The 25,922-nt window shown below is 40.7% G+C and overlaps 1 protein-coding gene across 5 annotated transcripts in view; it reads right to left on the reverse strand.

Annotated features, from left to right (window-relative positions):
- Positions 1–379: 379 nt before the first annotated feature.
- PDGFRA (platelet derived growth factor receptor alpha) overlaps positions 380–25,922 on the reverse strand; it is a 44,013-nt gene continuing 18,470 nt past the window's right edge. For all 5 annotated transcript variants that reach the window (XM_016124295.2, XM_016124296.2, XM_016124297.2 and 2 more), the window contains 16 exons: positions 24,617–24,732; positions 23,529–23,655; positions 22,227–22,420; positions 21,246–21,340; positions 20,901–21,033; positions 19,082–19,186; positions 18,579–18,689; positions 18,168–18,321; positions 17,138–17,304; positions 14,943–15,058; positions 14,467–14,589; positions 13,013–13,124; positions 11,658–11,757; positions 11,440–11,545; positions 10,360–10,601; positions 380–4,187 (listed from right to left, as the gene is read on the reverse strand). In XM_016124295.2, coding sequence (XP_015979781.1) covers positions 4,040–4,187; positions 10,360–10,601; positions 11,440–11,545; positions 11,658–11,757; positions 13,013–13,124; positions 14,467–14,589; positions 14,943–15,058; positions 17,138–17,304; positions 18,168–18,321; positions 18,579–18,689; positions 19,082–19,186; positions 20,901–21,033; positions 21,246–21,340; positions 22,227–22,420; positions 23,529–23,655; positions 24,617–24,732 — 2,149 coding nt within the window. In that variant the 3' untranslated portion in view covers positions 380–4,039. The remainder of the gene's footprint in view (positions 4,188–10,359; positions 10,602–11,439; positions 11,546–11,657; positions 11,758–13,012; positions 13,125–14,466; positions 14,590–14,942; positions 15,059–17,137; positions 17,305–18,167; positions 18,322–18,578; positions 18,690–19,081; positions 19,187–20,900; positions 21,034–21,245; positions 21,341–22,226; positions 22,421–23,528; positions 23,656–24,616; positions 24,733–25,922) is intronic.

Consider the following 25,922-nt stretch of genomic DNA (forward strand, 5'->3'; position numbering starts at 1 on the left):
ACATAGGAACACAAAGGCATAAACTATAGTACATTTACATAATGGGGTACTACGCAGCTGATAAATGAGGGAAGTCTACCTATATATACTTCTCACAGAGATCTCTAAAACATAGCTTTAAAAAGAAAAGCACTGTGGACTCTGGTGATAATGGTGTGTCAGCGTAAATCATCAGTTGTAATAAATGTACCACTGTGTGAGAGATGGTGATAATGAGGGAGGCTATGCATGTGTGGGAGCAGAAGGTATATGAGATATCGCTATACTTTCTCCTCAATTTTGCTGTGCACCTAAAACTGCTCTAAAAACATCAAGTCTATTTTTAAAAAGAAGAAAAGAGAAAAACAAATAACAAAGCATTACATAAAGTACAATCCCATTTGGGTAACCTACGAAGCAAAAACAGAGATATGTATACAGGCATACCTTGTTTTATTGCACTTCGCTTTATTATGCTTCACAGATGTTGTATTTTTTACAAATTGAAGGCAAGACTTTCCACCAGCAAAAAGATTACGAATTGCTTCATCATGATACTCCCTTTATTGCAGTGGTCCGGAATTGAACCCACAATATCTCCTAGGTATGCCTGTATATGTATATAAGCGGATACACAGAAAGGGGGCTGGAAGAATAAAGAACGCACACTGAATGACGCAGTTCTACCTTTGGGAAACAGGAAGAAGACATGGTGAAAAAGGACTTTAACCTGTACTTTTCACTCTTCTACAACATTTGAATTCTGTCCAGAATAAATGTAGTCCTGTACCCCCTTTGTAGGCAAGAAAAACACCACACAACAATATGCTATTATGACAAACAAACAAACAAAGATAAGATCAAAGATGAGCCAAGTGACAGTCATCTCTAAGTCAAATGCTGGTTCTGAGAACTAACTAGTTAAAATAATGTTTAAATCTTAAATTTTCTATTGGTTTCATCAAACCCATAACAGAATGGGTTTGATGAAACCAATAGAAAATTGGTTTGTTGCCAAAAAAGTAAATTGAACAGGATTGATTTAATTTACATGATTAAACTAAAAACAAAAGTGCTGGAACCTTAGCATAACTTTAAATTATATATTTATATATATATATATATATCTCATTTATTGAAATATAAAGATCTTCATTTACACGTTTAAAAACAAAAACATGAACAGGAGTATTTGTAATACATTTTGCACCGTTAGACCCTTCCTATCGAGTTGTCCTTCTCACACATTCACCACACCACTGTTTTGGGAACACTTACGTATTTTTCTCTTTATTATTTCTAAAATATAAATTTTGGACATTCAAAAGTGCAACAGTTAATGTGCCTGTGGGGAATATCACAGTTAAAAAAATATAAACAAAGGCAGTGATACAGCTTGTCATAAATGTTTGGCAATATTCTCCAAGTCTATATAGAAATACATATATACATATTGATGTATAACATCATTTTATCTTACGTCCCTCTTCACAAAAATAGGACCGTTTTGTTACAGATTGGCAGACCACATTTTAAGGACATCATTGATCATTTAAAAAGTCACAAATTGTGTTTCTCAGGCTAGCTTTGATTGTCTTCATAAAAATAGAAAGCAGAAAGGATTGGTAAATTTTCACCTGGGGACTTTGCAGGAGGCCATAAAGGAACAAATCTGTGATATACAGAAAACACTGTTTTTAAAAAATGCAGTTACACACACATTCAGGTGGGAGCATTCATTAGCACTGGAATCTGCTGGTCTAAGAATTTTAATCCAGTCTCATGATGTCACCCAAGCCTCAAAGGAACATCAAAATGCAAAGTACCAACAAAAGAAGGCTACACAAGGGTGAGTGAGTGATAAACAGAATGCTTGAGCTGTGATTCTAGAAACACAAATGTATTTCAAGTCTAATTGACTCTACAGAACCTAGTCAGGTTTTCTTTTTTAATTGGCCAATCTGGCTTAGTCTTCAGACTATGAAAAAGGTGGATATAAAAAAGTTGGAGCTTGCACTAAGATTACACCACTAGGTAGTCAAGTACCTTGTTATTGCTTCAACATCTTGCAAAGCATCACCTGCCAGGAGCACATACAGTGATTGCAGTAATCACAGCCCATGTTTCATTCATGTGGTGTCAGCGATTAAGCGTTATTGCAAAGAATGCCAATGAACCCACACTAACCAGTGTGATAGTTTGGAGGGATGTGACAATTTGTCTTCCCATCTAAACATCAGTAAAACTTTTTTATTTATTTATTTATTTTTCAACAAAAAATTGACCTGGTTATAGAGATCTGGCACACTGAATTGCATCATTTTTGTATATGCATTTTGCGGGGCGGAGAGAAGGGAGTTCAGTTCCCCTATGTGGTGGAAAGCAGTGTCTTTACTTTTAGAAGACCTGCCAAACCAAGATTTAGCTTGCTCAGCCCCAGCTAAGAGTAAAAAGTTAAATTAAGGGTAGCAATTGCTAGATATATGGCATTAAATGGCACTGACCCAAAGCCAACGAGTTAAATAGTAGGCTTCCTGCATGGTTGACTTCCAGCTCAGTTCCTAATTTCAAATTGGCTTTTTCCCATGGCACTTTTCTATAACCTAAGTCAGTGTTTCACAAAGCTGGCTGATCAGAACAGCCAGGGTGTTTATAAAAATACAGGTTTCTACTGCCCCCAGACTTAATAATTTAGAATCTCTAGGATGGGGTCCTAGAATCTGGAGATACTAGTTGCCAGCTCCATTTGGGAACCAAGGATCCAGGCTAAGGCACACACAGCCTTCACTCAGCAACGTTGTTATGCTCTCAGAGTTCCAATCTTTTTCTCTTTGGGATGAGATGAAGGGAGAGGGCTCATGTTCAAGGCATTCTTCTGACTCTTTTAGGATTTGTAGAATTTTAAAAATATATATGTTGAGATCCATGAAAGTTGAGATCCACCAAAGTTATTACGAGGCAAGACAAAACCTCTGCAAATCCCATCTTTTTGCTGATGATTATCTTTTCCACTGGGTAACATGAGAAGTCATGTTAGGCATAAGCTTATACCTTTATATTGAGAACATTTAGGATTTAGGGGTTTTGCTTATTTATTTCGAATCCCAATACTTCTGAGGGCAGTTTATTGTTTTTAGTACAACAGATTAGGGAACCTATTCAGTACGCAGTTAAAAACTCTGACTTCCTGAAAGACTACTTTTACTTTGTTCTCTATGTTCAACTAAACTTAATCCACTAAAACTATTACCATATTTTATAGAGAAACATATGTTATTTAATAAATGTCAAAAACTGTCAAACTTGTGACCTACTTAGTAAGAATTGTTTTTAAATTGTGCTTTTTCTGTGGGGAAAACATGTTACATATCACACATTTAGTGTTACTGATAACAGTAGTATTATTATAAGTGTAGATTACAATATAAAAATGAGTTGTTGGACTTCTAAATGACCCAAATCTATAAAACGAGGTTGGTTAATCATTAGCCTTTATCTCTTTAACACTAAAAGAAAGTAAAATGCTATAGTACTAGTACCTTTTAAGGTTCAAAAGTGGTTTTGCACGTACTTCACAAGAAAGTTCAACAGCAGCTGATACCAGGTTTCAGGTGGGAAGCACATGGATGGGTTGAGTGGTCGGTCTCTTCAGAGGTCCAGAGAAGATAGTTAATACAAATCTAAACACATCCTTGGTTAGAGTTATTTACATAATTACAATTCTAGAGTTTTGTCGAAACAAAAATTGTGCACATTGGAATCTCACCAATGCCCTTGAAACACAAAGTCGTCTTCTGTGGCCCGTTATTTCCTGTCCATCTACCTCCAAACTCCACATGTTGAGATGCTACTGAAGCATTGCAAGAAGCAATGCTAAAAAAGTTTATTTCAAAATATACCATTCACTCATATTTAGAAGGCTCCCTGAGGCCCTTGGCTGGGAACTTCTCTTTACACATCATCCAAGTCCTCCTCTCAAACTTTGCATTGCAATAAAGTGGTTTTCTTAAAAGGATCCAAGATGGGTTCAGGAGTGGAAGGTACCCTTCAAATCTGCCAGTTACAGGAAGCTGTCCTCCACCAGGTCTGAGGAGTCTATACCAATGTCATCCATCATGTCGATGTCTTCAATGGTCTCATCCTCTCTCTTGATGAAGGTAGAACTGCTGGAACCCGTCTCAATAGCACTCTCTTCAGAGGTCTGTGAGCTGGAGGAAGGGAAGAATAGGAAAGGTTACAACCATGTACAGACCAACTAGACCATGGTGGTGTTTCTAGGGTACCCCCCAAAGGCAAAGGAGGTCTTTCTGCAAGATCCTTGGCATTCAAACTCAGGCTACCCAGTCAGGCAAGATTCTGCAACCAAGCCAAACAGCTACTCATCACTTGTCACACTGCAAGGGGCCACATGGAAAACAAAGATCCATAGGTCCTCTCCATACTTCAGCTTTCCTTCTCTTCTGCCAAATCTTTCATTGAAGTTGCTAATAAGCTGCAACCATTCCTACTTTCCCTACTCAATCCAGCCTGTAAAAGTGAGAGGGAATCCTAGAGCTAGGATGCTCTGGGTCTAGCAGTCAGGAATCACCATGGAGGTTCAGCCCTCTCCTCAAGCTCAGGGTGGCCTTGGGAGGGGAGTGGGCAAGAGGAAGGTAAGGCTAAATTTTGCTCCCCTAAATTCATAAACTGAATTTGAAACCACATTATGACTATATTTAGAGATAGTACCTTTAAGAGAAGTAATTACGGTTAAGGTCATGAAAATGGAGGTTTAATCCAACAGGACTGGTGTCCTTATAAGAGGGCAAGACACCAGGAATACCTGCACACAGGAAAAGGCCATGTGAGGACGCAGTGAGAAGGTGGCCACCGACAAGCCAAGGAGAGAGGCCCCAGGAGAAACTGAATCTGTCAACACCTTGATCTTAAACTTCTAGCCTCCAGAACTGTGAAGAAGTAAATTTCTGTGTTTAAGGCCCCCAGTCTGTGGTATTGTGTTATGACAAACTAAGCTAAGACATGTATTATGTTCAGCCTACCTGTCAGGGCCACAGTCTCACTGGACCTTGTTTAATCATGTAGGAGACAATTTCTGTGATTCAAAAATCAAATGTATCACCCCAGCAGAAGTTCTAATTATCTAATACAACAACTACTTATCAACTAGAATTGTTCTCTCTGTGGAATATGTGTCAAATTCTTCAGTCTGGCCTCTTATACCCCTAGAAAAGTTCTGGGTACCTTTCTTATGTTATTTATCCCAATGTGACCTTCTAATTTTATTTTGAAGCATAATCCTTTTTTGAACTGAAATGTTATTCAGAGTCCTCAAACACAAATTAACCAAGGAGATGACAGATGTGGTGGAGCATACTGAGACCCACTGCTCTGCCTTCCCCGCCCATATAAAGTTCTCACACAGATCCCCAAAACCTGGACAAACAGTATTTGTTAGAGGAATATAAACACATTTTTAAAATTGTCCTAAGGAAAGGATAAATAAGAGCTGTCTACACTTTCTGCCTCAGTTGTCTGAGAGCGGTCACAATCACGAGCCTCCAAAATAATAATGCCGTGTGTTTCTACCTAAACAATTGTATGTTGTCAACTGAATGACTGAGGCAGAAGGGAAAACAATATCCTCAATGAAGAGGGGAAAAAGAGAGAGAGAGATTCACAGCAACTTAGATTTTGAACCAAGGGTCACTATCACCTTCTCCTAACTCTGTTCAAGCGCTAAGCAAAGAGAGTGGGAAACTGGGGCATTCCATCTGGACTGTGTATGCCAATGGTTATAGTTATGGCTGTGCATTAGCATCATTTTGTAGTAAATTAATGGATCTAGGTAATGAACATCAACAGCTGCTAGTGTCACCAAAAGAGAGATAACTGGAGAGTAGGTACCTCCTGACAGAAGTATACAGCACCATCTTTAAAACAAGCTTACTAAAAATCTAACCTGAGTCAGATCAAGTCTCAAAAGGAACTACTAGTTTATATAACAAATATAGGAGACAGAAGCACATAAGAAAACATAGTACAGGATGCAATCAGCAAAATTTTGAATGTGAGAACTCTATAGGCAAATGCTCTTGTGGTTTCTTCACAAACAATATGCAAGGGGGCAAAAAGAGGCAAGACAAACTTATAGAGACACACCAACCAAATGTGTGACTCTTATGTAGGTCTAGAAAAAAAAACAAATGTAAAATGGTATTTCTGAGAAGATCAAGGAAACTGGAACACCGACTGGACATCTGATGCTCTTAACGATTTATTGTCAATTTGTGGAGTGAGATCATGGTTAATTCAAATAACTATAGTTATTTTTTAAAATAGAGCACTTATCAGGAATTTCCAGACAAATGGCAGAGTAGGTAAAGGCTGCACTCGCCTCCTTCCTCACTCACGATTACATCAAAATTACAATTAAACTACAGAACAACCATCACTGAGAATCACCTGAAATCTAGATGAACAGAAGTCTTACAACTAAGAACATTCAGAAGAAGCCACCTCGAGACTGGAAGGAGGGGCAGAGATATGGAACAAACTGGTCCCACACCCACATATGGCAGTTAAAAATCGGGAGGGATAGCTCAGCTATGGAGGTCTCCCTGGAGGAGTAAGGGGTCCTGGCCCACACCAGGTTCCCCAACCTGGAGCATCAGTGCCAGGAAAAGAAGTCCCCACAACTTCTGGTTTTAAAAACCAGCAGAGATTGTGGCTCAGTGAGTCCAAGAGCTGTGAGAGTCCCAGGCATTCCTCTTAAAGGGCCCACATCAGACTTATTTGCTGATAGACTCATTTGCTCTGAGCTCCAGCTCTGGGGTGCAATAGCTCAAAAGGTGCCAGGAACACATGAGGAAAAACTGAATTGTCTGGCTTGAGGGATACTGCTAGAGGGACAGCTTTCTCTCAGACGGAAGTACTGGCAGAGCCATTGCTCCTTTGTTGATCCCTCCACATGCAGACTTATGTGGGTGGCATATCTGAGTCTCCATCAACCTGGCTAACACTGGTCACCCGATCCTGGTGATCATGAGGCCCCACTCCACCCAATTTACGGGCCCACCCAAATCGCTTCCAGGGGCTTCTCCTCCATGCAAACAGTCTATGTAGGTTTGTGCTGTAGATTTTCCTAAAATTTCTCAAAGGTTCACAAAACCCAAACAAGCAGCATCTGGCCTTGGCACTCCCTGTACCTCTTGCTGAGCAGTCCCAAGCCTGGCACTAGCAGCAGCCATCCTCAGTTCACAGTCTAGCCCCTCTGAGGCACCTCAAAGCCCAGTACAGCGTAAAGATATCTGTGGATCACTTTGTGGCTCATGACAGGTGGCCCCAGGCAGGACACAGGCAGCAGCTGAACCTGGCCTGTGGCAAGGCCCCTCCTAGGAGGCCCTGGAGTCGGCATGCCTGGTGGTTGCTTCTGAGCCAGAGCACCACCCAGCTGCCTTCACAAATGACACACTCAAAGGGCAGATTTGGCAAGCACCAGAGCCCTACTAAAGCCAATCCTGCTCTATAGGGGTCAGCCCCTCACCAGCCAGTCCTCACACAATCAGCCTGAGAATCAACCCCTCCCATTGAAGTGCAAACAGCAACCAAGGCTCAACTACAACAGGAGGGCACACACAACCCATACAAGGGACACACCTGGAGCACCCAGCTCAGGTGACCAGGGAAGACTGTGCCACTGTGCCTCACAGGACACCTACTACAAAAAGCCCCTCAACAAAGACCAGAAGACGTAGCAGCCCTACCTAATACATAGGAATAAACACAGGGAAGTAGCCAAAATGGGGAGTCAAAGAAACATGTCCCAAACGAAAGAACAGAACAAAGCTCCAGAAAAGAACTAAACGAAATGGAGACAAAAAATCTACTAAGTGAAAAGTTCAAAACACTGCTTATAAGAATGCACAAAGAACTTAGGGGAAGAGTAGATGAACTCAGTGAGAACTTTAACAAAAAGATATAAAATGTAAAAATACAGATAGAAAACATAAAAGAGAACCAGTCAGAAATGAAGAATACAATAATTGAAATGAAGAATACATTAGAGGGAATCAAGAGTAAATTAGATAAAGCAGACGATTCAGCAACAAGAAAAAAGAATCCAAAAAATGATGATAGTTTAAGGGGCCTCTGTGACAACATCAAGCATACCAACATTCCCATTATAGGGGTTCCAGAAGGAGAAGAAAGAGAGCAAGGAATCAGAAACCTATTTGAAGAAATAATGATGGAAAACTTCCATAACTTGGCAAAAGAAATGAACACACAAGTCCAGAAAGCGCAGAGAATACCAAACAATATAAACCCAAAGAGGCCCACATTTGGATACATCACAATTAAAACGCCAAAGCTTAAAGACAAAAAGAGAATCTTAAAAGCATCAAGAGGAAAGCAATTAGTTACCTATAAGAGAGCACCCATAGACTGTCAGCAGCTTTCTCAACAGAAACTTTGCAGGCCAGAGGGATTGGTATGAAATATTCAAAGTGATGAAAAGCAAAGACCTACAACCAGGATTACTCTACCCAGTAAAGCTATTATTTAGAATCAAAAGACAGATAAAGAGCTTCCTAGACCAGAAAAAGGTAAAGGAGTTCATCAACACCAAACCAGTATTATAAGAAATGTTAAGAGGGATTTCTTTAGAAAGATGAAAAAGAAAAGATCAAAAACAGTAATAATAAAATGTCAATAAGTACATATCTAGCAATAATTACTTTAAATGTAAGTAGATTAAATACTCCAATCAAAAGATAGAATGGTTGAATGGTTAAGAAAACCAGACTCTTACATATGCTGCCTGCAAGAGATTCACTTCCGATCCAAAGACACACACAGACTAAAAGATAAAAAAAAAAAAAAAAAGATACTTCATGAAAATGGAAACAAACAAAAATCAGCTGGGGTAGCAATACTTATTCCAGATAAAATAGGCTTAAAAAAAAAAATGGCTACAAAAGAGACAAAGAAGGACCCAGTAAGCCCGCTTCTGGGTATTTATCTGAAGAAACTCAAAACGCTACTTTGAGGGAACATGTGAACCCACATTGCAACATTATTTACAATAGCCAAGAAATTCAGGCAAGCTGGCTGTCCATCCATAGAGGAATGTATAAAGAAGAGGTGGTACATGTATGCAGTGGAATAGTACTCAGCCACAAAAAAAAAAAAAAATGAACGAAATCTTGCCATTTGCAACAACATGGATGGACCTAGAGGATATTGTACTGAGTAGAGATAAATGTCATACAATTTCACTTATATGTGGAATTTAAAAAACAAAATAAAAGAACAAACCAAACAGAAACAAACTTAGAGAACATTATGACAATTGCCAGATGGAAGGAGAGGTTGGGAGTGGTTGAAAAGCGGAAGGGATTAAGACATCCAAATTGGTAGTTACAGAACAGTCATAAGAGAGTAAAGTACAGCATAAGGAATATGGTCAATAACATAATAACTATATATAGTTATATAGTGTCAAATGGGGACTAGATCACTTTATCGGGATGATTACTTCATAAGTTATACAAATTTCAAATCACTATATTTTCACCTGAAACTAATGTTGTATGGCAATTGTAATAGAAAAATAAAAAATTTTTCAAATTAATTAATTAGAGCACTTTTCTTTTAGAGGTACATACTGAGATCGTCATGGATGAAATGCTATGATGTCTAGGATCTGCTTCAAAATAATCCAGAGGAGAGAGAGGAGGAGGAATAGGTATGGCTATGCCTGCAGACTGGCCATGAGTTCATAAACATTGAAAGTGAAAGATGGATACCTGACAATTTCACTATACTCTTTGAATTGTGCATGTTAGAAATCTCCCATAATACAAAGTTAAAAAGAAAGAACGAATCAGCCAGGGCACGCTTGGGCCCTACTCCCAGAGATTTTGCTTTGTTGGTCTGGATGAGGCTTGTACATCAGTATGTTTCAAAACCCCCAAGTAATTCCAACTTGCAGTTAAAGTTACGAACTGTGATGGAGCATCATTATAGCTCAGTCCAGCCTCCTCAGTGGAATGACCAAGGAAACAAGAGATGCTTACAGTATCTCAATAGTCTCAGGTGCTGTGTCAGTTTCATCTAATTACCTGAGGACTTAGGTCTAAGATTCTCCAGCAGGGAAGCACATCTTTCCTTGCCCTAAATCGCCTCCATCTCCAGGAAGCACATATTAGAATCATTTGGGAAACATTTTTAAAACTAAACAGATCCCTTCAAGATTCCGCTCCTCACTCCCCGAGAACAGATTCACCACCAGGAGCCTCATCATCCTGACAATAGTTTTGTTCCTTCAAGTGCACAGGTGCAGAGGAGCTCTGCCAGAAGCTGAGGTGTGCCTATGTCTACCTGTGTCTGTTTCTCTTGCCCAGGTCTTCTTCCTCAGGCACGGGGTCGATGTCCGGCAGAGGGATGATATAGCCGCTGTCTGCACTCAGCCTCTGCTCATCAAGGCCGCCCTCCCAGTCCTTCAGCTTGTCCTCTTCATTTTTATAGGTGACACCAATATAAGCATTGTCAGCATCCACGCGCATGCGTGCCACTGCGGGATGGTCACTCTTCAGGAAGTCCAGGTGAATCTTTTCATAACTCTATAAACGTTCATTTCACATAGTTAATGAAATACTATTGACCAAACTGCCAAAAAAGAATACAGACGCTCAAACTACCTCACAGATATGGAGTTTAGACAACTGAGAGTCAGATGTCAACTATCCCCAGTGATACAGGACATAAAGAAAGGGCCACCAATGGCACAGATCTCCTGCTGGCAAGTCTTAAGATACCAAGAGCCCCTCCTCCAAGTCAGTAGCAATGACCGTGCCCCTCCCCCACAAACATTCTACATGGTGACTAATCTGAATCTAAGAAATTGAGTTTATTACACAAGTGTGTCTAGGTTTCCTTCTCAGCATCTCAGCAGAAAGTTCTTTCGTTCATTAACATATCCTACTTGGTTCCATGAAATTACATTTGTTCTTTTGAACAATGCTTCTCATTCCACAAAAAAACCAGCTGGAGCCACAGATAACAGCTGAGCTTGTTCCTTCCAGTCAGCTGGTAAAAGCCAATTTTGCATGGATTTAAGTGCATTCAAATTAGCAATTTAATGGCTGTGGATGCCCTGAGACTTCTGACTGCACAGTGGCTTCAGATATTCAAAACATCTGGAGAACAAAGTGCTTACAGGTGTTGCACCCTGAAGATGAAAGGGGAGCCCTGGGAGAAGGGGAGGGTTTTCATTCTCCATTGTTACCAGAGCCTGGGGAGCACTCTATGAAGCCCAACCACTATACCACTCCATCTTTTTCCTCCTTTGAAAATGTTCCTAAAAAACAGTGAATAGTACTCCTTGCTCACATAACTATCTGCTACTATCTTCTCCCTTTGCTCATCCCTTTTTGCCCATCTGAAGAGGCCCAGACGAACCTTTTTATATTGTCCAGGCAACAGGTTCTCCACAATTTCACTCAGGTGGTAAAAGGAAGGTCTCTTCTCCGGCTCACTGTTCCAGCACTTCACCATGATCTCATAGCTGGAGGAGCACAGAACTCAAAGTGGGCACAGGGAGGAGCTGCAGGGCACCCCCGCCCCACAGACCCACTTGTAACATGAATACAAGGCCCGTGGGATGGGGAGAGGCTCACACTTCACTGGTGGCGTGGTCAGGCTTGGCCATCCGGTACCCACTCTTGATCTTGTTGTAGAAAGTAGAATCCACCATCATGCCCGGGTAGGGTGTACCACCTGAAAGCCAAAAGGGAAAGCCACCAGAATTAATGAGGGTGTGGTACATTGAAGCATTGGGGTGATACAGCACCCTTAGGAAAGGTTTGGGGATCCCCAGCTTCGAGTACGATTCTTTCAAGGAAACAGAATGTTATCATTTCTCTGCTTAAATCTTAAATTTAAACAGGATTCTAGGTTGCTCAAGCCCAGACACTCAAAGCAAAAATTTTACATCTCTAGAAAAAGCACAAAAGAGTTTTTAATGTTTCTGACTACTGAACCTACATACACAAAGTAAAATAGAAAACCAAGAGAAATTCTAAATCATTGATGGCAAAAAAGTCATTTTCGCCAGAAGTGTTCAAATAATTAAAGCAAAAGTCAAAGTTGGGGCTTGAAATGTTTAGATAATTCTCTAGATTTAACGGACTATGAGACTCGGTTAAGCTGCAAGCTGGGATGGTCCGCAGTGATATCCAAGAAGGAAGAATTGAGATAGAAAAAGGATAGCAGGCAGGGAAGATATGCTTTACTATCACATCGGGAGAACATTAATTCATGAGACATTTCAAATGTTTATGGCCAAGGCCAGGTCCAGTTTAATTTCCTCACCAAAGCCTTCCAAAATTACTCCAGGACTCCTCTCTCCTTTCTCCAAACTTCCATTACAATTTTAAATCAGGACCACAGAGTTTATCACTAAGGTCAGAGTCATGAATCACTCCTCTCTTAGGGCCCTCACTTGGCAACACGGAGCACCTGTGTTTTTCAGTACCCAATGACTGACTAAATGACTAGGAGTTTTCTCTCCTCTGGAATGACGACCAGGAAGGGGGTCCCACCCTTTTCCTTGCCACACTACCTTTCACCTGAGCATCTATCACCATGAGGTGAGGAAGCAGTTACTCTCCTCTGGTGAACCCACTTAACTTCAAGTCCAACATGAAAAACCAGTCAGTGAGTGAATGTCATCGGGAACATTTCCAGTAGAATAAAGTCACTCTGGGATAGCCCAAATGAGGGGAGGGCAAAGGCCAAGGGTGACAGCAAAGGTCAGGGATAAGAGTACAGTTCCCCAAGACCCCCATCTCATTCTGCATGGGCACACAACAGATGCTGTACATGCACAATGTGTGATATAAACTGGCTGCAGGGTGTTTGACTCGCATTAGGCATCTTACTTTGATTACATCCTGAAGCTTGAAAAACACAGTATTTCCCTTCCACTGTTGTTCCAGAACAACCCAGACTAGCAGAGATGTCAGGCCCATACCAAGGGAAAAGATCTCCCACAGAAGAATGCCGTAAGACCAGACGTCACTCAGTGTGGTGTAGAGGTTGTCGAAGATGCTCTCAGGAGCCATCCACTTCACAGGGAGGAAGGTCTGCAGGGAAGAAGGCAGGAAATGAACCCCAGTGTACACACCGATGGTCTGCAGCAGCAGAAGCAGAAAGGGGTTCTCTTTGGGCTCCTAATAACTTGTACTAACAGCCTTGCCCTGCATGAGTATCTCTTGTATGTGTGTTCACTGCTGTACTCTCAGCACTCCAAAGAATGCCTGACACCTAGTGGGTGCTCAATAAATAGCTGACGGTCAGTGTTGCCTCTTATGTCCTCCCAACAAATAACATCCCAAAATATTCAATCCTGAATTTTTACCCAAAATCTGTGAATCCTGAATGGATCTTCCCCTATTTTCAGGTGTGCCTAGGAACAAAATTAAGAATAGATCCAATGATCTAAAAGCAAATTACATTTTTGAACTTTGAGAAATAGTCATTTGCTACTACAAAGAGTCTGACATAATTATAATTCTACAGCCTCTTTTGTGAGGCCTTACAACCTTCCATGGACACACTAAACTAAGGCAGATACCTTCAGCAGCCCCATGACTATCCTTCCACCACCTGAGATTGCTGGGAATATAACCTTTTTGAACAGCTAAGAAATGGGCGCCAAGTCCACTGATTTGTTCGAGGTACCTAAAACTAAAAGTCATGACCACAAAGTACATGAAACACACAGAGCATGGACACAGCCCAGAGTCCTCTAGGTGGATGCAGCAGCCCCGTGAGCTGTCTCACAACCAGTACAGCAGGGTGATTTGAAACTGTACCTACACATGGCACATGTATCACCAGCTACTCCATCTGCTTCAAGGTGGAAAGGGTGGAGAGAAAGGTCAAATGTGAGATAGGATTACTATCTTTAAGGAAAATGTGCCTCTAAGATACATGAACGTAAACGGTTTTAACATTTTCGAGGTCATAGACGCCACTTGAAAATTTGATGAAAGTTAGTGACGCTTTCCTTGGAAATGAATGCATATACACAGGTGTGCACAACTCACACGTTAACAGCTAATACTTACTGGGTGCTTGTACGTGTCGGGCACTGTCCTAAGCATTTTACATGAATTCACTGACTTAATCTTCCACAGTAATGCAAGAGTTAGCTACTATTATTGTGTTCCTGCCACAGACAGGGAAACTAAGACACAGAATGGTCAAGTAACTCATCCCAAACCCCACACTAGGAGCTGGTGCTCACACCCAGGCAGCATGCTGCAGAGCCGTGCTTTTCTTCTCGACTCCCTGGAGCCCTTCATGAGTCTCATGGACTCCATGTTGAAAATACAGGCACCCAAATAGCTAGAAGCGACACCTGGATTCAGAAAATCAAGTGAGGGAGGGCAAGCATGCCAAATGACAGAGGAGAGCACATACGCTGCCTTTCGACACATAGTTGGAATCATGCATAATATCTCTGGCCAGGCCAAAGTCACAGATCTTCACAATTTTCCCTTGTGCCAGGAGGACGTTGCGAGCGGCCAGGTCCCGGTGGACACACTGCACAGAAAGGGAAGAACCAATGTCAGTCAATCCATCTGCTGTTAGAGAGTATTGCCCCTGTGAGACCAAACACCTTATGGTGGCATGTGGAGCCACCCAGCACTTCTCAAGGAGGCCAATAGGGCATAAAGAGCTCACCTTTCCCAGGCTCTCATTCTCACTCCCAAGAATGAGAAAGCTCTAGAGAAAAGTAGACACCCGATAGTGTCAGACTCCCTGCTCTGCTTTGGGAAAGAGATAGAGAGAAGTAGCCATTGCTACTGGCCTCTCCAAGACCTATCTTCCATTCTCACCACACTCAGACCTACAGCCTGGGTCTAAAGAGTTGTCTGATCTTTGAACACACTTACATTTTTCGAAGCCAAAAATTCCATTCCTCGGGCAACCTGATAGGTAAAGCTCAACAAATCCAACAAAGTAAGGCCTTCCGAGTTATCGTCTGAAAGAAGGTTTTTGACTTCCGAATCTGTAGAAAAGGAATTAAGTGTGTTGGTGCTGGCGGATGGCATGAAACATCACCCACTGCGCCACTCCCACGGAGAAGCCAAAAAACTACATCTAAAATTTTTTCTTATATAGAGTTTCTATGTGACTAGTTAGTATCTAAACTATGCAAGTTCTGGACAAAATACCTTGGAATTTAGAAATGACCTTTTCAGATGGAAGTGAAAATCTGTTAGTAACTTGCCTTATTCAGGACTAAAGACATGAATAAAATCAGACTTTGTTAAAAATATACATATTACATATTTAAGGCTAAAGACTAAAAAAATCTAACTATATTATAAAACAGAAAATAAGTAAATAAAAATTGAAAAGTAAAAAAATACTTTGCAAAGCCTCTATTTTTAAAAAGAAATATATCAACGGAAACATATATCTGGTTTAGAATATATATATATATCCATAAGAACCAATTTAATGGATTCTCACATTTCGTGGTTTGCCTCCCAAATTTCTTTTTCAATTTTAGTTAGCAAATCACCTCAGCTACCATTAAAAAACACATACCTACTAAAATCTTCCATCATAAATATACATGAGGGCCCTTTGAAAAAGTAGCTTCTAGGAATTGCTTTTTTTTTTCTTTTTCTTTTTAAAGCCACCTTCATAGTTCTTGGCTTATTCGGTAAATGAGAGCAATCACCAGCCAGACTAGAAGAGGTAGTAATCTAAAGATCAGTGCCAATGACTTTGCATTTAGGTCCCTTTGTAACTTGTCCACTTTCCCGTGTTAGTCTCATCTGGAAGGGTCCCAGAGTTTTCGAGGAAGGAGGCAATCTAGGCCAGCAGTTCTCAGTTCTTTTTTGAAAATTTTCGGGCAAGTGCAGAGTAGCTGCAGCCATTCACATTTTTCCAGCCAGCCAGGAGCAGGCCAGAAAACAGCAGTCTGCCTGCCAACGGGTCCTGGGCTGTGCATGAATCAGGTTCCCCTGACATCCTGAGCCAGGTCCAGCCTAGGAAGCAATGTAAACTATTTTTAGCAATACAGGAGGGGAGAGGAAGCACTGATTCCGACAACCCTCACTGGCTAATCTTTAAAAAGAGCTTGGAAGTTTACCCACTTGGCAGTGGGAAATGAATGGAACTTGGAACTGCAGTGATGGAAAATATTGTGTACTGAGCTTTGCAAAATGAGCACATTCTTTTTGTAATGGATTGTACCTTTCACTTAAGAACCCTGAAAGCATTCAGAGCACACCAGTAATTTTCAAAACAATTTCCACAGCTGCTCAACGTTTTCTTGCATCGATCAATGGGCAGGTTCAGACCCAACAGCAAAAGATGACGGGACAAGTCAACGTCAGACCCATTTAGAAGCCTCCTCCCCACTCCAAGCCTGTGATTAGACTAGAACCCTGGAGAGGCCACCCCCACTGCAGATGTGTGGTGGTCCATCTAGTCCAGGCATCAGCTGGACTTCCTGGAGTTTATGAATCAATTCAACCCTGACACATGCTCATCTGCTTTGAAAACAGAGGGACCCTTCCTTCAAATAACATTCAGTTTTAGAAAATATAACCTCGTTGTCCACTTTCCAGTTTCTATCACAAATTGGATTTAGCAAAGCTAAAAGAAAGGCTATTGAACTCATAGATATCAGGGACTTACACATTTAAATTTTAAAAAATAGTGTTAGGAACCAAAATAAGATTGCCAACTTTTAATTTTGCCAAGTAAGGGCACTGAGAAAAAAGATCAATTATCATCAAACTATCATTAAAAAAAAAAAAGACATTAACATCAAAAAATAAAGGTTATATCAGAATAAACAATTCTTTTAAATGATTACATTTAAAATCTGAAAAAAAATTATTACATAAGGTCTGTCTTTATTCTTCTTCTTCTTTTCAATTCACAGGCCACAAACCGATGAAAACATGGCACAGACCCCGTCGAAATGCAGAACTGCATTTAGGGACCATGTGGCCTGGTAGTTCTACTTACCATGCCTGCTCACCTCCCTCTGAGTATTTTAAGTATCACATTAAACCACCAGAAGATCACAACACTCAAAGAGTGAGGTGAGCATAGACATTTTTACCTAACATAGATTTCTTCTTATATGAGGCTGGGCGATCATACAGAGATCTCTGGATGTCTGAATATTTAGAAACCTCTTTCCTTTCCAGCATGGGGACATACTGTGTGGTATCGGCTTGCTTCATGTCCATGTAGTCACCATTGTTTTCAAAAGATAAAATAACATAACTGTAAAAACAGAAAAATACACCTTATCCAGGTGTCCTTCTGTAGTGATCAACAACATTCAGGCAGTGACGAGCAGGTGCCTACCATCTGCGGGGTAGTATGGTGGTCAGGGGGGTGGCAGAGGGAGTGAAAGTAAAACCAACCCACACCCTTCAAATGGGATGACCCGGTCGGGAAGATGAGCATGAATCAATAACCACACAAGTATACAGATCATCTCAATTCAGGTGTGCCTGTCTTAATTCTGTTTTTCAATGTACAGGTCACAAACCCATGCCACATGACCCATGTGCCTTAGACAGACAATTCCTGCTACTCAATAATTTTAGCACCAATTTGGTGTCCATCAAGTAATTTAATGTAAAGTGAACTCATTGTACTTTCCAATGTTACAGAACTTCATATCTGCAGAGATCTCTACAGCTACTTACAGGTTTCTGCAGTGGGGATCACTATCATTGGCTTGATTTATAGGCCTAGGTTCAGCAAGAACCAGTATCTCAAGTTTGAAGATCCTCAAACAGTTTCTTTCACTGAGGCATCCCTAGCCAGAGCTGCATTCGATAGATCTTAAGTGGACCACATATAAATAGGAATATGGCTCCCCGAACAATTCCAACTCTTGATCTCATTCAAACCCATCAGCAAGGTCCCCCACATGATATCCTGGTCTGAACACCTGCACATATCATGTAACAATCGCCACCATGACGTGGGACGATGGGGCAAGCAGCCGGACTCTAAGTCTTGCTACCTCCTGGCACGGAATCTACAGACATGAATTCTGTCAGGACATGGGGTTTCTCTACTGGTGAGGCTCATAGACAATGATCAAAGCAATGTCTCTCTCTCTCCACACCCACCTCCGAGTGCTTTCATCAGCGGGGTTCAATCCGAAGATGTCCAGCTCTTTCTTTGGCTTCTCTGGGTGGCGGCTCAGGAAGCTGTCCCTATTCTTATGCAAATAGTTGACCAAATCCCCATAGAAACAGTACTCAGTGATGATGTAAATGGGGCCTGTAGGGACCAAAATGGGTTAGGAGATGAGTATGAAAATGACAAACAGAGAAGCCATGAATTACTGTTTGCACTGGCAAGAGATGTTGCTCAAAAACAACAAGCTTTCATTAGTTCAATGGAATCCAGCCAACTCCATTCAAGGGACTTATATTCGCTGGCATGTTTACAGAATGGAGAATTAAAAAGCCGGTTTGACAGTTTTTAGAAAGGTATGTGTTCTATGAAAATCCTCCCTCCCAGGTCAGTAAGCCTACCCGACTTGGTACAGGCTCCCAGCAAGTTTACAATGTTTAAATGTGGCCCCAGGTGAGTCATTATCTTCAGTTCAGACATGAGAGCTTGTTTTTCGCTGGATCTGGCTGTGGCTGTTGAAAAAATAAATCACCTATCATTTCAACTGAGCTACCGACTTCCCCCAAAAAGCTAAAAACATAGCTAATCCTGTGATCAGATATTATTTTATTTACCAAGAGTCTAAAAGAGAAATAGATAGTGGTTCGATTTAGACCCTATTAACATCCTTAGTCTTTAGGGTTAAAAAAAAAAAAAAGTCACTAAAAATCACTCGATTTTCCAACATACAGGCAACAAAAACAATCTAAATATATCTAATTGACAAAAGAGTCTAAATACATATAAAACCTAAAGTTGAAAGAACGGAAATTTAGTCCTAGTTTTGGCATTTACTAGCTCTGTGATTTTGAGCAATTCAGTTAATATCTCCATGCTCCAAAAATCCCCAGGAAGGGAAACTTACGTTTAAGCATCTTTACTGCCACCTTCATGACAGGCTGGGACCTGCTTAATCCATAGGCGGTTCCTTCAACCACTTTCCCAAACGCACCAGATCCCAGGATACGACCTGTGGACAACCAGAACCTTTAACACACAGAGACATCAGGTGTCTCATCGGCTTTATTTACCACAGACAGCGCTCGTGGGTGCACAGTTGGGTGGTGTTTTTCCTGTAAGCATAATGATTCCTCCAAAACATCATGTCAAAGCCAGAATTGAGGCCACACAGAAGGAAATTAGTATAATTGCCTTTGTCAAATAACATTTGCAAAGGAAAGGAAAACACAGACGGGAGAAAGGAGGGTGCAGCCCTCATTGGTGGGAGCATTTCGTCTACCAGCTCCCATGCTGGGCCAGACTACCTCAGGCTCCCACAGCACTTGCTTTCTGTGGCCCTCGCCCAAACACCCTGGTCCTCCGCCCTTCTGTTTTCCATATGCAAACATGGGCATCTTTTGCATCAATAAGTCCTTATCCACTGAAAATACTTAAGTATTCAAGATGTCCTTGACCCTAGTGAGTGATGAAGTAAATTTCAGGCTAGTTCCTTTGCTGCCTGTTTCTCTTGAAGACCAAAAACTGCACAGGCTAAAGCTGCCAAGGGAACATATTTGGCTGCATATTGAGTGGTACAAAAAGGAATGCAAGCTGTCATCTCTCCTCTTAAAAAGCTCATGGTCTAAAAAGGGACCTTTACCAGAGTAGTCAATCTCACCACGTAGAGTCAAGTTGGGGAAGGACAGCTCCTAAAGGACACTAAGAGCTAGCACTGCCTCTGACTGCACGTCTGCACTGCTGGAAGCTGCGCCTGGAGAGGCACTGCTTCCCCAGCAACTGGGAATACACCAGAGCAGACAGAGCCCAGAAGCGCCCTGGCAGTTAAGGATGTTGCCCTTTTCCCCATGTTTTATTGCTTTTTAACTTCCCTCAGGTCTTTGTCCTTTTTTGTAAAGAGGGTGGGGATATATAATAAAGAAAGTTTAGTTCTCAGGTATAAGTACTTGAAATTGAGAGTATCTGGAATGTCTTGTTTGAATTCAAGTTAAGTAACTCTCTAAGTCCCAGTCTCATTGTATTGTGGAATCAGACAAGTTGATAATTAAAAACTACCTTTGGCATCCTCCAAAGTACATACCATTAGAAAAAAACATGGTGACACAATCTCTAGGTCTAACTTTCATTCCTTTGTCCTGTTTTCATCCATTCAGAATATGATTTTTTTTTAAATGCCCTGGACTAAAGCTTCATGTATTTGGTCTCAGCCAAAGAATGAAATATTTGAAAAAGTTTGTGATAAATTGACTTGATTATTCTTACATGTTTTGCTTTTAAAAATGTACCTAGAGTTTTATATCCTAAATACATATATTCTAAAGAAGTATTTACTACAACCTCAGAATGTACTAGATCAAAATGTATTTTGTGGTTGTCCTCATTGATTTCTCATCTGTTCCCTTTTAGTCACAGAAATTCAGCTCATTTTCAACTTGTGTCATATCCAAAGCAAAGCCATTTTGATGGGTATCTTTGGCACATCTCCTCATATTCTCTTCTCTTTTTATAAAATGCTCTTTAACCATAATTTGCTATTTCAAAAAATCATCAGTGATCTAATTAACTCATTTTCAAGACAAAAATATATATATTTCTGAAAGCCAATTTCTATTGCCTAACTCTTAAAGCACAAGCTCAGACCCCTCATTCTTCCATGGGCCTGTAAAGAGTCCAGTTATATACAAATCGAAAGGGAGTCTTGGGAGGTCACCCCAGTAGGAGCTTACCCAGCACTAGTCCATCTCTTGGAAACTCCCATCTCGAGTCATAAGGCAGCTGCATCGGGTCCACATAAATATATTCATGTCCATCGGGGCTGATTGATTCAATGACCCTCCAGCGAATTTCATACCTCGGTTTCTATAAATGACCAGGACAGGTAACTGGTGAATTACCAAGTCCAAAGGCACCAAAGCTTAACTGCAGCAGCAAAGTGACTGGACACAGTAGGATTCAACACATTCATTCAACACATAACTCCTGAGCTCCTTGTACGTGCCAAGCACTGAACTAGATTGCTATTCTTCCTGTTCTTACCAGCTTTGAAATTTTTAGTTGAGAAAAATATCTACCTGTTTCCAAATGACAACCAGGACAATCAGTGAGATGATCACAATCACCAAGAGCACCAGGACTGCGGCCGCCACTGTAAGTTCAGAACGCAGAGCTGGAAGAGAAAGAGAAAGGCATGATGGAGAATTTGCATGAACATGCAGAGGGCAGAAAGGCAGTGCGCCTGTTTCTGGGCCAGAAATCTCTCGCTGCTGATGGAGAAGCATGAGGGCTGCGTGGATCATTTTATGGATGGGCAATTATCTATACATGAGACTACTCCAGTTCCTCCCTTTGAAGAGAATGGGACAAAATTCAGTCAGGGGAATGCAATACTCTCTCAAAAGGTGCTCCAACATTAACCTCCTGAACAGAATGTGAATTGGAATACAAAGACTGATAAAATGAGGTTGAGGTATAATGAGGTATAATTTCAGAAATTTAAGTTCAGTTTATTTTGAAAGGTTGCATTTTGTTTATGTTGCTTTTGGCTTCATTAATTTTTTTAAACGATTCAACCTGTCTCAACTGTTGTGAGGAGCAACAGGGCAAATGATACTTCCTCCTTGCATTCCACACTCAGACTCAAGAGACTGCGTAGTGATATTGTCAGATAAGCGAAATGCCGAGGGTGGCTCTGCAAGGTTCAGTCCTGTATCTGAATCTGAAAGAAAGGGCTCCCACACAGATGCCCAGAGAAGGCCCTGTAAGAGCGTTCAGACCTGAATTTCTGCCTTGAAACCTTCATTCCTATAGGACCCCACTGGGGATTCAAAGTTCCACCTGAAGGAGAAAGGGCTCGGCTGATGATTTTTTTTTTTTTGAGGGTTTGCATTTTATTTTATTGATTGATTGATTGATTGGCATTTTTAGCCATTTTTTATTAAAATTATTGGGGTTACATTGGTTAATAAAATCAAATAAGTTTCAAGTGTACACTTCAATGATATGTCATATATCGGCTGATGATTTAGAGTTGTCCTGACTTATGAACAACTCACTGGGAGCCACCAGCTTCAGCTCTCGGTTCTCAGCCCCAAGAAGATTCCTAGCCAGACATCGAACTGCAATAGTCTCCTCCACTTTGGCGAATGTCACCCGGCCCTCCACTGTGCTCCTGTCCCGGAGGTGGACCTCTGTGACAATGTTTGAGATGTTGTTGGCCAAAATCGTCCATGAAGTCTCATTGTTACATCTGAAGGGAGAAAAAGTACATAAATACAAAGCCAATTATCAGGAGTAATAGAGGTGAGCGGAGCAGTGAGAATTATCTAAGATAACATGCTATTCTTAACTACATTTGGAGGTGGGGCAATAGGTTGATATTTTTATTTTATAAACATATTAACATTAACATTGATTTGCACACATCCAATAGAAAATAACTTACATGTGGATAATTGAAAGTTAACTATTCATGAAGGCAAGACAGAAATAAACACGATTAATGAAATATAACTGCCAATCCCAAGCCTTGAACCCAAGAGTAAACTGAACAATTAGAGTTCAGAATGTCCCAACTTCACCCTCCTTCAAAAAGGCCTAGCAGCCTCCCTTCTCTCCATCCACATTGCGAAGAGCCCCTAAGGTGTCCCTGGGGTAGGACTGACCTCCTGGCTGAGTTATGGAACCTACATTCCAGCTCCGGGTAAGGTCCAAGACCAGTCCCTTGGCCCTAAGAAAGCATAGATCTAGGAGTCTCCGCCTTAAGGAGAAGCAACTGAGACTTCTGAACACAGCCAGTCGCCACAGGCGGAAGTGTGACCATGTCACTCATTCACCCATTTGAGAAGGCTGAGGAACAGGGGTGGGGAGTGAAGGAGGAACCGGTGAGCGAACTCCCACCAAACAGCAGGTAGGCAAATTAAGTAGTGAGCAGTCACATGGGCAGTACTTTTATTTATGTTCACATGCCAGTCTAGCTACCAAATAAAGTTTACCATATAAGAATTGTGAGGTGAAAATGTAGGCCAAGCTAGTAAAAATCCTCTTATAGCAATAGTTCTTAAAATTCATCTTCTTCTCAGATTATAGACTCTTCGAGAATCTGATGTAAGCCATGGACCTTCTCCTTATAGCTATTCATGAACACACACACACACACACACACACACACACACACACACATGCACACATAAAAGGTCCATGTTCAGAATCCTAACTTGTAGTTTATGAGACAGGCTGAATAAGAATCACAAATACAAAAACGGACCAGCCAAACAAATAAAATATATTGAAGATCCTTTGCATCAAGAAAGAAAAATTCTGACCACAAATGAAAAAAGAACATCTGTTTTCCATACTTCTTAATATCCTTGCAAATCATCCATTCAATATCAGGAAGAGGTGTCCCTACGGCTGTGCATCTCACAGTCTGTCCCCCTGTAGCACCATGGTGATCATCGACCAAGTCCAGAATAGATGAGGGAACTGTAAGAGGTAGAAAGAAATCATAACTGAATGGTTTGTGACCCAGAACTTCTGGGAACTACAAAGTGGAACATGAGTTCAGAACTTGCACGCAGGGCATTCGAACCTACAAATCGAGGAACCATCTGAGACGGAGCTGGAACTAGTTGCTAGCATAATAACATCCCAGTTTGCACAGATGCACTTGGTTAAGAGCATTTTCACGGTTTCATTGTTTGGGGATTTGTGTCCTATGGTATTTTAAATCTGGAGTTAGGAAAGCAAAAAGTCCCCATGGTTATTTGGCTCAAAAGGCAAAGAGGCTCTTAAAATTAATATGGCTTGGGATTCAACTAATGGATTCAACTAAAGTATAATCTAAAGCAGCATTTACCAAAGTGCATCTGTGGCATATCATTAGTTTTTAAAGTTTTTTTAATCTGTGATCAAACGATTTAGAAATATGCTAATGCCGTATCATAGGTTTATTGTGAGGGTCAAATGAACCCACCTAAGACAGTACCTGGCTCACGATAAGTACTTAATGAATAGGTGCTGAATCTGAATATAAACGGACTTGAGCAGACTTCTTAAAGGCCACACTGCACAATGGCTACAAGGGAAGCTAAGCAAAAAAGGCCAAAACTCTGGAACACTCTAAGGTCATCTGGACCAAAAAGTATCATTTTACTCTTCCCAGAACTACAGGTGCCAGATTGAGAAGCAAGTGGTAAGGAAGCTGTTGGAGCTTAGGAATTCCCAGTCAAACTGTTCCAGAGTAACCTGGGACCTCCCAGAATTACGTGAATTAAGTCCAACGAAGCTATCCCTGATACGTGACATCTACAGTCCCCGCTTCTCCTCTAAAAGTGCTGCTTTTCCCTCCACAACCTCAGAGAAAAGTGCCAGGCTCTCCTTGGGAGATGCTCATTCACTCATTCATGGAGCGAGCATTATCATTAGACTGCCTGCCCTTACATACCTTGAGTTAAGAGTTCAAAAGTATAGCTCTTCACATCATCTTCATTTTGAACTATAATAGTATAATGGCCACTGTCTTCTTCCTTAGCACGAATCAGCTTTAATTTGCTTCGATACCTTAAAAGAAAAGGACTTTGTTTCAGCAAGTAGAAGCCAAAAAAATTTCAATCACTTCAGCAATTACCATGTTCAATTTAAATTTTATTTTTATAAAAAACAAAAATAGCTTTTCTTGTCTGGATCATTGATTTTCTGAAATTTTTTGGTACACTTTCTACATGTTGAAGATCTGAGTTGTAAATGCTTAATACTTTTTTTAAAATTAAATGTATGGTGGTGACATTGGTTAATAAAATTATATAGGTTTCAAGTATACAATTCAATTACATATCACCTGTATTTTGCATTGTATATTCACTATCCAAAGTTAAATCTCCATCCATTATCATATATTGGACTCCCTTTAGCCTTATCTACTTCTCCCTCTCCTCCCCCCTATCCCTCTGGTAACTTCTGAACTGTTGTCTGTGTCTGAGTTTTTGTTTGTCTTGTTCATTTGTTGCTTTTAGTTTTGTATCTCACATGAGTGAAATCTCAAGATCCATCCATGTTGTTGCAAATGACAATATTTCATCTTTTCTTATGGCTGAGTAATTTCTATTGTATATATGTATCACAGCTTCTTTATCCAATCATCTATCAAAAGATACTTCAGTTGTTGCCATGTCTCTTGGCTGCCATGAATAATACTGCAGTGAACATCAGAATGCATATATCTTTACAGATAAATGTTTTCAAATTTGGGGAGTAGATACCCGGAAGTGGAATTGCTGGGTCACATGGTAATTCTGTTCTTAATTTTTGAGAAACCTCCATATTGTTTTCCATAGTGGCTGCAGTGATTACATTCCCACCAGCAGTGTATGAGGGTTCCTTTTCTCCCGCAACCTCTCCAACACTTATTACTTGTCTTGTTGATAACAGCCATTCTTACAAGTGAGGTGGTATCTCATTGTGGTTAAATCTCCATCCATTATTTGATTTGCATTTCTCTAATAACTAGAGAAGTTGAGCATCTTTTCATATATGTAGGTGCTTAATTCTTAAGCAGAGGGCCAGACATTTTGAGAGGAGCAATGACTTATGTGGCTCCAAGAGCAATTAGCTCTGGTAAGGCCTAACTTCTGAATGAGAATAAATACATTTAAACAATGTTTCTTTAAAAAAAAAAAAAAAAAACTTTGATTTTTACCTCTTTGAAAAATACCTGCTTCCCCTAGATAGCCATCATTTAGGTAGCTGAGCCA

The sequence above is a fragment of the Rousettus aegyptiacus genome, unplaced genomic scaffold (genome assembly GCF_014176215.1).
Source record: "Rousettus aegyptiacus isolate mRouAeg1 unplaced genomic scaffold, mRouAeg1.p scaffold_m13_p_10, whole genome shotgun sequence".
In the NCBI taxonomy this organism is placed as follows: Eukaryota; Metazoa; Chordata; class Mammalia; order Chiroptera; family Pteropodidae; genus Rousettus; species Rousettus aegyptiacus.